General features: G+C 38.5%; 1 protein-coding gene across 1 annotated transcript in view; it reads left to right on the top strand.

The window, feature by feature from the left end:
* pip (pipe) overlaps positions 1 to 13126 on the top strand; it is a 474881-nt gene that overhangs the window by 400391 nt on the left and 61364 nt on the right. Inside the window, exon 4 of the mRNA XM_065223772.1 lies at positions 4296 to 4399. Coding sequence (XP_065079844.1) covers positions 4296 to 4399 — 104 coding nt within the window. The remainder of the gene's footprint in view (positions 1 to 4295; positions 4400 to 13126) is intronic.

Genomic DNA, 13126 nt, shown 5'->3' with positions numbered 1-13126 from the left:
TACAGGGTTGTATATTTGTGCAATTTGTCCTCCATGAATAAACATTAATTCAAAGTTAATTTTGTTCATTTAGTACATCATCTATAAATTCAAATGGCTTCAAAAAAAAAATAAAAATGGTAAAAGTGCCTTTAACACACGATAACAGCAAAAAAGAAGTACATATTCTTTAAGTTAAGCAAGTTTTAGATGAAAAATGTTTATCTTGAAGTCTTTTAAATATTACCTGATCAGGGGCGAGATACCTTCGACAATTATATCAAAATATGACATTAGCTTAAAAACCAAACATTGCTCAGCACGAAAAGCTCTATCATTTGGGAATTGGCTCTAATGTTGGTCTATGGATCTAAGATTGGGCCCATTGCTAAAAATCTGCTATTTATCAATTTTATCTAGTCATTGGGACGGTACTAATGGATACTTTGGTCGCTATTGAAAATTTAGTCGATTGCTGAATTTATGTATGGGCTCAAAGGGGTATATATGCCGAAATAACATCCATTTCCCCTATATTAGGTTTTTTAATACGAAAATTTGTTCGTTGGTATTTAGGAATAATTGATATTTTTTAAATATATCTAAGGTGTCATGCATTTTGGACCTGATACTCTGATCTACGATTTTGGTTTTTTTTTTTTTTTTTGTATGTTCCAAAAACATGATAATATTTTCAAATCCCGGAAACTTTAACACGTCCTTGGTAATAAATTTTATTGCGTCCTCAAATTTTGTTTTGGTTTAAGCTCAAATTTCTTACGGAATTCAATTTATTTCAGAGACAAATGTTGAATGTTGCACGGAGAATGAAAGTAGGTCGAGCTGAGAACTGACGTGTTTTGGTTTCACTGAAAATTTTCGTCTCTGTTTTCTCAAATTCAAACGATTTAAGCTTTACATTGACTCGTTCTCATTCGCCGTGTACGTTGTGTACGGAAGCTGTGTGACGAAGAAGAGTAAAAAAGGAAAAGTGGCAGAGGCTGATAACAGGGGGCTACTACGGAGGCACATTTTGAAAAATTCATGTTGATAGAATATCGAAGCAACCTGTTAATTTTGCTATTGAATCTGAATATGCCTCAGTACCAAAACGTCAAAACCGAAGACATGTTGGATTCAAACTTCAATGTAAGGAGGTTTGACAGCTGCAGAATACTCCTGGCAGATAGGCAACTATGGTCGCGATGGAGTTGACCGGGGTACCGGGCACCGATGTTGGTCATTGACTGTAATCGGGAGTGGGATCGATTTATAAGTCACCACAAAAGTAAAAGTAAGAAATTTTTCACGAATTCTAAGACTAAAAAATAGATCCGTAGAAATATTGATTTCTTAAACGTAGAACTGTTTTTAAAGATTCCGGATTTATAATATGTGTCGAGTTCCAGATTAAGATAAATTTAATGATGTTTAAAAGGTTTAAAAGATACCAGGCTTTTAAAGAATAATTAGGAATCAAAGACCTTGGATGTTTTTCCAATTCCGAACATAGACACATTCTATAAATCTTAATATGTGGAACAAATATTTTTGATTCTTACAGCGACCTAGAGGTCGGATTTGGAAGTTTTTGACGTATATGTGCTTCCTACAACAATAACAACATCAGAAGATTTTTTCGCAGCGCAGTTCGAACGTGCCTTTTGACTATAGTTTTAACATGTATTGTATAGTGAACAAGAATCCTCGGCTCTGTAAAGTTAATTCTATTGAGCCTTATCAAAAAAATTAATAAAAAAAGAAGACTGTAATCTGGAGTGGGATCGATTTATAAGTTTCCACAAAAGTAAAAGTAAAAGCCATAGAATGATCATACATATTTTTCACGAATTCTAAGACTTGAAAAAAAGATCAGTAGAACTATTTTTAAGGATTCCGGACTTTTAAAATGTTTCGAGTTCCAGATTCAGATAAATTTAATAATGTTGAACTTCGGTTTAAAAAATACCAGGCTTTAAAAAATAGGGATCAAAGACCTTGGATGTTTTTCCAATTCCAAACATAGACACATTCTATAAATCTTAATGTGTAGGTCGGATTTATAATCTTTTAGCGTCTATGTGTTCCCTACTACAACAACAACATCAGAAGATTTTTTTCGCAGCGCAGTTCAACCGTGCTTCAGAGAAATTCGGCATGGAAGAAGAAAGTTGGAAAATCATTGCCATCTCGGACCACGATTTGGCCAAAAAGCTCGGTGTCGCACACAGTACCGTGCAACGGATTCGTCTCCGGGAAGGCTTCAATCCATACCGTAAATGCAAACAACCAAATAGGGATCAAAAGCAGAACAATCTGGCCAGAATCCGTGCCAGAAAGCTGTATGATCAGGTGTTGACCAAATTCAAGGTCTGCCTCCCCACCTACGTGTAGGCCGATTTCAAACAGCTACCGGGGAATGTTTCTTGGATACAGCTCTGGGAGATGTTCCTGCCAAAGAGATCAAGTAAAGGTAAACAGTCCATAATAGGCAAAATTTCAAATCTAAAAAAAATCAAATCTACGATCATGTTAAACCTTGATCTATAAAACCTTTAACACTTGAAGAATATTTTGGAGGGTATCAAGTTTCAAGAAGTGTCCTCAAGGTAAAAATAACATACTGTTGTAGTTTGTACAACGCACCAGTGCTCGTGTTTCAAAAGTTGTCGCGAGTACTGAACGGTTAAACAGCATACTTTTTTTTTTGGTTTGTTTTTTCCGTCGATCTTGTTTTCCATGCTGAGCACCAATGCTACCGACGTGCCAGGAAGGCAGCTCCCACACCTGGACCCTACCTATCGACCCATCAACTCATGAACCGGGGACCAACGGCTTTACTTCCCATCCGAAGGAAGGCGTGATCAGAGATGTTGTGCCTCAGAACATCCTGGCGGCGCCGACTGGTATTGAACCCAGGCCTGCTGGGGTGAGAGGTAATCACGCTTACCACTACACCCCCGGCGCCGTTAAACAGCATATTTGGAAGATAAATTTGAATAAATCATCGGATTCTCCAAATGTCGTATTGAAATTTTAAGGCCATCTAAGAAAAATACCCAATATTTTTATTTACTATATATATTTATTTCTCGATTACTTTATCAAGACGACGTATCTGCGTTTGTAAATAAAGATTCAACCGTCAATTTGTCGAAACTCCCACGCAAACTAACAACACCATCTTACTGGGGCATTCCAGTTACCAAACCCGAAAATTATGAAAATTTTGTTAACCAGCAGTTAAGATTATCGAAATGTTTATTAACGTCCTGAAAAGTTAAAGCTGATTTAGAAGCTTTTCAGGCATCCGACAGCCTGAATCCTTCGATGTCTAAAGTTCAACCCTTTTCGCCCAATCAATTTCTTAGTTTCGTTCCCTTCCCTAAACCAACAGCCGCAAGAAACCCCCTTTCCCCTCCGCCGATCGCCTTTCAACACTTGCTCAATCGCCGAAAAGTACTCGTCGAGTGTGTCGATAATAGTTCATCAGCGAGATGAATCATTTGGCAGCACAACGCGAAGCCAGCAGATCTTCTATTGCCACATGCCTTGGGGCACCTTTTTCAATTCGACTGGCACTAACAAGAAAGGAGAGGAAAATGGGTTCGAAATATCCCGGAAAAGTCGTTTCGCGAGGTCAGAATGGCTGCATCGTCTGTTCCTGCTGCTGCTGGAGCTGCCAAGTGGAACAAAAAAGTGAACGGTGTCGGTGTGAAAGGTTTTGCAAACGAATCCACCGCAAAACAGCTGCTGGTTGCTGGTAGATGAACTAAAGGTGATTTGGCTAATATTAATTGAACGTATTTTCAAAGAAGCACAACGGTGCTTCTATTGTGGGTTGCTGACACGGAGTCCTTTCTCTCCTACTCGCAGCCATCGAAGATTTAGCATTCGATCAGTTGCCATACAGATTGTGCTAGCCAAAGGCCGGGTGTAGGTCAACCGATAGATCTCTCTGCGTTTTGCGTTGAAAGGTGAAGCGGCAGCATTTCATCGTGATTACAAAGTAATTTCTAGAAGGGTTATTCATTGCATGCTTCATAGGTAAATGTTTCCATCATAATCCTCAATTCCCACGAAGCCACATCTATAAAGCCTGTCGTAGTTATCATCCTATTGATGAGCGAATAAATATCGGAAAGAAAATGAAATAGTTACTGCAAAGTGGCTCATTTAAATGCCACAACCGGATTATCCTATGAAGTAGCTTTTACGATTAGCAATAGTGCTCACACAAACAGCACACAGATCTCGAACAATTTATTGCACTTTTCCACTAAAGTCGAACATTTCTATCCCTCTATCTATTGCAGTCGCCTCGGCCGGATCCACTACCAACCAGGGCCACAGTCAGCATCACGGAGCAGTGGACAGCAATCTACATCACACGTACAACTATCTCAAAAGCACTGGACAGGTGAGTGAACGTCTAGCGGCGATGATTTTTCTTAAGGCCATACAGCGACCGATCCGACGAACGAAACGGAACGGTCACCGGTCACCATCGCATCGGTTGCGGGTATTGACTGTTTGAGATTCAGATTGAGTGGCCGGTACCTGCTATTAACATGATTCCGACAGACACCGACACAGCTTGTTTATGCTGATTGGCAGGACAAGCAGTTTCTTCGGATGTTGCACTCTCAATTTGCATGCACCCCGTAAAATGGAGTTACGCTCGTGAGTGAGAATGAAAGGAAAGGGACGTCAATTTTGCTTCGTTATGAGCCATGTTTAAATTTTAACAATTTCAACAAATCCACCACTAAGCGGCGTCGGTGGTGTAGTGGTAAGCGTGATTACCTCTCACCGCAGCAGGCCTGGGTTCAATCGCAGTCGGCGCCGTCGGGATGTTCTGAGGCATAACATCTCTGCCTTTGGTCCCCGATTCATGGGCTGGATGGGTCGATAGATAGGGTCCAGGTGTGGGAGCTGCCTCCCTAGCGTTGGTAGAATTGGTGATCAGCACGGAAAACAAGATCGACGGAAAACAAATCAAGGAAAAAAAAGCAAGTTCACTACTCGAATATGATTTTTTAATAATTATCCTTTCGAATGAAGTAGGGGAAATGGCTCTAATGTTGACCTATGGATCTAAGATTGGGTCCATTACTAAAAATCTGCTATTTATCAATTTTTTATCTAGATGAACACGTCATTGGGACGGTACTAATGGATATTTTTGGTCGGTATTGAAAATTTAGTCGATTGCTGAATTTATGTATGGGCCCAAATTAATGGCATTTAGGTCGAAATTACATCCATTTCCCCTATACCATATTTTCGACGTGGTTGATGGGTATTCAATCAAGCTACTGCAAAATTCTGGATGCATATTTCATTTTTAATGACTGAAGGGGAAGATTCCGTGGCTAGCATCCATATGTCTCACACCAAAGTCACGAGTTCAAATCTCATCCCGGACAAGGCATGAATCACCCAAGAGTGTTGAAGTGACTATAATAATATGAATAAGAATAATAATAACTATAAAAAAATGAGAATTTGTCAACGTGTACTAGTAAGGTCGTTCAAAATTCCTAAAGCTAATTCAAAATTCATATAATCCCGGAGTAACAACATTTGTACACGCATTCTCGAGCTTTTGGCTTAAGACATCCAACCGATTCGGTTTACCCGTAGTACAAATGCATTTCTCCAAAATTCATTAATTTTCATCATTGCAGTGAACTAAATCCTTTGAACATCACAAGCTGTCAAGCAAATAAATGTAACTCATATACTCCCAACATTTCTGGACAAAAGATATCACATTTGCTGTATCCCGAGTACCTACTGTTACTGTATTTCAGACCGTCTGTTCAAAAAATTAATTACTTTTACCCAATTGTTCTTTGATTACCTGCTCGGATGGAAATTTTGTTTCAACTTCCCAATGCTCAGTTTATCCACAATACGATGGAAGTTGTGGTTTCACAATACAATCTTCGTTGACAGAATAAGGGGAGCTGAAGCTCCAGCTGAGTCCGTGCTTACACGCAAACCAAAAGGTAAATACGTGAAGTGTAAATGTAATGGATTGTCTTAATGTTATGTGCATATTTCTTACAAGAAATGTAATGGTAGAAATGCTGAGTTTTGTCATTGCTACTGACGGATTTCACGCGATATTAACAAAATTAGGTTTGACATTTTTACTGGACGAATTGACCTTCTTCAAAATCTCGTAATTTTTTTTGTTAGTGACGAAGATTTATGTGGTGACTATCATGAGTAACACAATAATTTTTTAATAGATGTTTGCCAAATCGGTCAACATTTACCTATTTGAAGCTATTTTTTTCGAGTAGTTTAAAATGAAAAAAACTATTTTCAAAGGTTTGTCTTTAGGTGGCGTTTCAAACGTCCCAAACATCATCAAACCCAATACTCGAATAGGAAATTATATGTTCATCAAATTTGTCCAAGACCGGAAGATGATCCAAGTTCAGCCTGAAATGTGATGTGATGTGATATGAGGGGCTCGGTGGTCGTAGAGCGACCATTTTTGCATACTGAGCAGAAAATCATGGGATTAATATCAGATCCCTGCGCATTCAAGATTCACTGATAGCCTTCTTTCTTAACTTGTACCCATCACTGTAATTCACTAATTCAGCAATAGCAAAAATACTATTTGTTTATATACAAATCATATTTCATCAGAAGTCGAATCCTATTTGTTCAACAAAATTGTACGCCAATTGTACAGTTCCCAATGGGTGTACCGACATGTGAATGTAGGATTATAGCGAACACATGCAAACAATAGGTGATACCAACTTCTTAGCATCATATCTGGTCGGTACATCTGGTCCATATGTTCTGTTTATTAAACCTTCAATTCAGTGCCTTAAGAGTGAGCTTGAGCCGGTACGAGGCATTACTCTCAACCGGAAACCATATTCATAAACTCATCAAGAAAATTCACCCCTTCCCACTTTTCTGCCAATCATTCCTGATGCTCTGGGAAATCAGTTCCCCTGAGCTGTGACACAAACACTCGTCCTCGAATGAAGGAAACTCTCCAGTTCTAGTTCAAGTTGAGCGTATGTGCTCTGGTCGGAATTGAATATTCATTTGATTTCAGTTCCATCTAATGCTTTTGTTCTTCGGCATGGGAAATGGGAAATGGGAAATCGAAAAAGCGAGGGTCAGTAAAATCTGGATGTGTTTTCCAGATTAGATTTCAGGACCCCGTAGGTGCTGTTGGATTTTGATTCGTTTTCACGACTTCCCAGGTTTAATTTGGTCGCGTTCGTATGATTGGGTGGAAGAAAATGTGTACCATGAAGTCTTTTTTTAAATTAAACCGGTTATACCTAGCATAAAGTTTGGTTTTTACCGGTCGTCAATGTCTAGCTCCCTCTGCTGGTGGAAACTAGTCTGAAATAATAAAATCAAACAGCAAACACTCCTCTGGGAGCACTCAATAAACCGAAACGATATGATCTGCCGTATCTAATCTCAATTCTCAAATGGCTAAATGTGCTTGTTTTGAAATTGGCTATAACTATAAACCTCAGCATCATGGCTGAATCAAAAATAAAAAACGCCGAAAATCATCTTTCTACGTTCTGGGTTAGCAAAAACAAGCATATCATAGTCGTAGATAAAGCCATAAGACACTATTCGAAAGAAGTCACACAGAAATTAAAAAACTATCACATGCATCATAATTCACATGTCTTTTGCCATTGTTTTTCATTTCTAAACTCTAGGGCATTTTTCCATATTGTCTTCAGAAAAAAAGGCACACATGTTCCTCTGGAGCTGACCGCAAAAACCTCAGAGCGATGCTCTTCCTGATAATAACATTATATTGCTTTCCTTTCCTATCCTCTGCTATACGGGTGGTGTGGTGTCCGAGCTTTCAGCTTTCGACCACCCACATCAAAAGCAGCTACGGCAGTGTTTTCTAATTTTGAAAACAAATTCAAACAACATCATAACAACACCAACGCAATCGGACAATAAACGAACAGAGACACAACCACCCACCCTCCCCCCCCCATCCTCATGAATCCTAGTGGACGTCGTCGACGTCCAGGCGAGAATGGGTACACTGTTCGAACATAGAGAAGAGCAGTACTTCGGCTAAGGTGCATATTTTCGTCCTATCGAGTAGAAAACATCAAAAGTATCTTGGATTTCACCGTAGACAAATCAATAAAACCTTTGTTCCGATAATTCAGTTCAAACGGTGCAATTACCAAGAGTCTAAAAAAAAATTAAGTATTTTTAGAGAATCAAGTTTTCTTCATTTAATCCAATAACGTTTCAGAGTTCGCTTTGTTCTTTGGTTGAGAGATGATGTGCAGCGTCGTTCTGCCGTGACGTGCTTTTTTCTGCTGGCTTCGACTGATTAGCTTTTCGGTTGTGTTTTTGTGACCGGATTTTATTAGTTCCATGCCCATTGTTTATGATGAGACATGATTCGTTTTGAGGGAGAAAATAGATGCTGTGATCGCGATCGAACATATCAATTCGGTTTCGTTGTGTTTGGAAAATTTACTAATCTTAACTTCTGTTTCGTAGCTTCCTGCATCCGGGTTGTACAACCGTTTATGCTTATTAAACAGAAGATCACAAATACTATCCTATACACCTTAACATTTCTGAGTAGGTGACTCCCATCATCACATTATTTCTAGATAGAGTTGGAATTAGGGCGTAACAGCTTTTGTAAACAATGACTTCTTTCGATGATTTCTAGAAAGTTAAGGCTCGCCAACGCAAATCAACAACACCATCGGGTATGGGACGACTACCCTTACCCGACGGTTATGATGGCTTACGTGGGAATGCCTTGAGTTCCTAGAAATCATCTTTAAAAGGCATTGTTTACAAAGGCTGCTACGCCCTGATTCCAGCTCTATCTAGATTTGCTTACCATGCATTTTAAGATCGCATTACTTTCCAACGTAAATTCAGATCTAATGCATACTTCCCACAACGAAAACGTCATTCTTGTGACAACCATGGAGACTCAGAGGTATACTTGGTTTCTTGTAAGAACGGGAATCGAATCCCGATGACCGTGAGGACTTTTCCGGCACCGATAATGACCTTGAAAGTACTGATTCACCGGAGTCACACGCTCGTCGTGATTTATGTTGAAATTGCCGTTGTCGAGTTTGAATGGTTATAGCATCACCTCTATCATAGGTTGTGCGACAAGAGGGTCTCGAGGGCCTTAGAAAACCATTTATGCTTACTGAGAATAAAATCATGGAATCAAACTCAGGCCCCATCATATTAAGGAGCTTTATAGTCACATTGCTTGCTCATAGTGTGTTTTGTGAAACTTGTCGTCGTTGTCGTCATCATCAGTGCCGGGTTTCAAAGGTTACTACAACAACTCAATCATTAGTGGAGTGATGTGATTTGAGGGACTCGATGGTCGTAGAGTGACCATTTTTGCGTATTGAGCAGAAAATCATGGTATTAATGCCAGGCCCCTGCTTCTGGCCTCTGACATTTCATTGCATTAGGATGTAATTGAAATTCGAAAGACGAATTAAAAAGTAAGCACTGAAAAGGAAAATGAATTAGAAGCCATTCTTAGTAGAAACATTAAATTATTTGTTTCACAAATGCATTAAAAAAAAAAGAATATCAAAGCGTAGGTTGTGCGTTATAGGACGGATGCTAGCTCAAAACCCTATTCTCGAATCTTCTTCTTCTTAACAGAAAAGTCCTCCGGAGTATCACATCAACAACAGCAGGAAAAGAGAACAAAAACCAATAAAGCTCCATTCGGGGAGCTTCCTCCAGTCAGTCTCTATGGACTGAGCTCGGCTCCTTCCGAAAACCCGTGATGGTCGTTTCCCTACCTAGTCAGTGTTTTTGTCACTGACTAGACTTCCCTCAGCATCTTCCGCTGCCGTTACCGTTCCGTGATATGTGTATGTAGTCCAATAGAAGAATATCGTCTTAGAACGAACTTAGCTTTCTCTTTCATTTCGGAAACTGACAGCCTGGCCCGTTGTATGGCAACCGGTCTAATTAATACCATGTGATGTACAATGTAGGTGCTGATATTTCATCTTTTAGAGCTTGGTAGCACTTTTCGTTCATAATTGAAAAGATAGACAAAGTTGCTGGATTTGCAGAAATTAAATGCCTCTTATTTAAGCTAAATTGAAAATGTGTTGTAGAAGCGTAGCTCCACGAATGTGAACCTTTTCTAAAAGCAGCTTCCAACGCATTATGGTTCGAAATGGGAACTGAGCAGGAAATTAATATTTACGCCGTTTTTATTCGTTTTTGTTAATTCGTGGCTTCCAATAAGTTGCTTGAAATTCAATGCACCTCCTTGTTTGCAATCGTTGATTAGGGTGGTTCCCAATCAAATCAAAGCTGGTGTCTAACTTTTTATCGATATGAGTGCTCCTAAAATATCCTTTTTTATGATTTTACTTTTTTGTTTCTAGTTGTTCAAGAAGACTTATAAAGAAAATATGACGTACATTTTTCTTCACTACAATTTGTGGATTTACCTTGACATTGAAAAGTATTTGAGTATTTGCTTCCACAGAAAAACAGATAATATAATGAATAAAAAACACAATTTTAATATAAATAAAGCGATGCTGGTTTGTAAAAAAATATTCCGTTCGCGCACTTGTCTACTGAATCAATACGATTCGTCATGGTCACTAAAACCCTACCACTATCTGATAAGTAACGGGTGTTCAATAAAAAATGAAATTTTTTTCAGTAATATAGCTAGTAAAAAAAAAATGTTTTTTTTTTTTAACGAATTACACGCTCACTGGCAGTACGCTCAACAGATAGCGGTTGTGAATAATCGTCAAATGCAATTGACAATGCGGCACAGGTGGCGGTACTACCAACTTAACACAATTTACACCCTGTAATGAATTGGTGAGAAAGGAAAATATGTGAGAAATGCTCTCTTCTTCTTCTTATTCACATTTCAAGCTTATTGCTTAGTGCATATTAGCTTATTGCGTGCTCTCAACTTAGTGTTCTAAATGCACTTCCACAGTTATTAATTGAGAGCTTTCGATGCCAATACCAATGCATGAATTTGTATATTGTGTGGCAAGCAACAAGCACAATGATACTCTATGCCCAGGGAAGTCGAGAAAATTTTCGACCCGAACCGGGAATCGAACCAGCCGCCTCCGGCTTGGTAATACCGTGCCTTTACTGACTAGGCTATGAGGGAGAAATGCTCCCAACAACTTCTAGAAAATGCTTGCTAGTGTCACGTTATCAAAAACAGGCAAGACAATAAATCTGAGTAGCTTTCAGCATGTTTCAAAGATTAAATGAGCATCTACCGAAACAAAATGCATTTTACCCACTAACAGCCCTATTACACGAAATATCCTGAGATTGAGACATAGACTATCGTACTATGGGCTTCGGCTCGGTACCGGTGCCGTTGAATTCGACGTTCAACTGACTTGAACTATGACTTGAGTAATCAGTAATTTGGTTGATGTCCAACATTTTTTGTCCGCTTTGAAGTCACTTGAACGCCAAACGTCAGATAGCGACTGAATTTTCCGCACAGCGTGGCTGGACCAATTAATTTGTTTAAAAAATTTTTATGCTGGTTTAGAGATTTCTGAATTTTTGAGTTTCAAATGCTGCATGAATATTAACTCCTACCTCCAAGCCCGTCTTTCGACGAGGTAAGTTTTAAGCGCTAGAGATACACTATTTATCTAGAATTAACATAAACATTTGGAGTTAATCGGTTAAAAACGCAATATATTTCGTTCAGTTCTAGAAGAAAAAATCGAAAAATATTAATCCATGAAAAGTTCTATCGGTAGAATACGTCATTTTAAACATGATATGATATGATATAATCCATCATTCATTTTATTCCAGCATTTGAAAATGACGGTTGCTTCCACTTGAACTTTTATGAAATATGTATTGTTTCGAATTATCTTCCATATCACCAAACCGAAAAAAAATATCATCATTTACATCATTCACAAAACCCCAATATTGTCTAATATCATTGTAAGAAATTAATTTAAAACCCGCCTTAGTTAATTGAACCCGTGCTATTCTGAGGAGTAAACCAAAACGTTAACAACTAGGACATCGGGCTCATTTAGAATCTTGAAAATGTTGCCAAATTGAATGTCAAACACATGTTTTTGTCTCCTTTGAGGCCATATTTTAATTATGTCATGCTAATTGATGATAAATTAACCACCCCTCCCTCCTTCTTCAAGTTTTTCCTATACCTAATCCATTGTTTGTCACAAAATTTTACATCCTCTTTGTACCCCTTAGAGTGTAACTTAATACATGCATAACCCCTTTGTTCGGATCATAATCACTGCGACCAACACATTGTTCTTTTGTAAAACGTCCATATACTTTGTTTAGTACATGTCTTAGTACCTCATTACAATGGAAAATATATCATTTTCGATACAGTTATCATACAAACTTTCTGTTTTCGTAAGAGGCCATTTTCAATTGTGAAGTTCCACATCATTCCCAGAGTTCTGGGAGCATTCCTCTATCTATCATCAAAATAGGTCTTAAAAGAATCCTCATTCAATTGTGATGTTCCGTATTATTTGGAAAGTTCTTGGACTCCTCCGAATACACGCCCTCTCAACAATCAAAATAGGTGTCCTTAGTGAAAAAAAATTGTTTATACTGATATTTGGCAATGCATCAAAATCCTGGTCCGAACTTTTTGTTGTTTCCAATCTCAGTAGCTCGGAGACTCTCAAAACCGAAGCTCATAACCGTCAACAGGAACAGCTAAGGGCCAGAGCTCGAAGTGGTAGATCCTAGCATGAAAAGGTGATCCAAACGCGTTACGGGACATCAAAAACATGTTCAAGTCACAGAATCTAGAAGTTTTTTCTTGATCCTAGAATTTGTATTATTTTTCTTTATTTAAGGCTTCTCAAATTTTGAATATTCTAGTTAAACTATTTTTTAATTTAAAATCCAGAATTCTGTTTTGGTGCAGATGCTCTATGACACCGCAGATAACTGATTTCATTATGGAACGATCGTAAATAATTCTCGTCAATCTAAGCAGCGTCCACACTTCTATTAGCATTTCCTCAGTGACACGCACACATATGACTTGTTTCTTTATTTGCATGTATCTGCTGCTTGCTTCCCT

This window comes from Ochlerotatus camptorhynchus, unplaced genomic scaffold (assembly GCF_037179485.1).
Source record: "Ochlerotatus camptorhynchus isolate MF236.1 unplaced genomic scaffold, CSIRO-AGI_Acam_v1.1 ptg000196l, whole genome shotgun sequence".
In the NCBI taxonomy this organism is placed as follows: domain Eukaryota; kingdom Metazoa; phylum Arthropoda; class Insecta; order Diptera; family Culicidae; genus Ochlerotatus; species Ochlerotatus camptorhynchus.
Note: the sequence above shows the minus strand (reverse complement) of the source record. Positions and strands in the feature narration are given on the sequence as shown.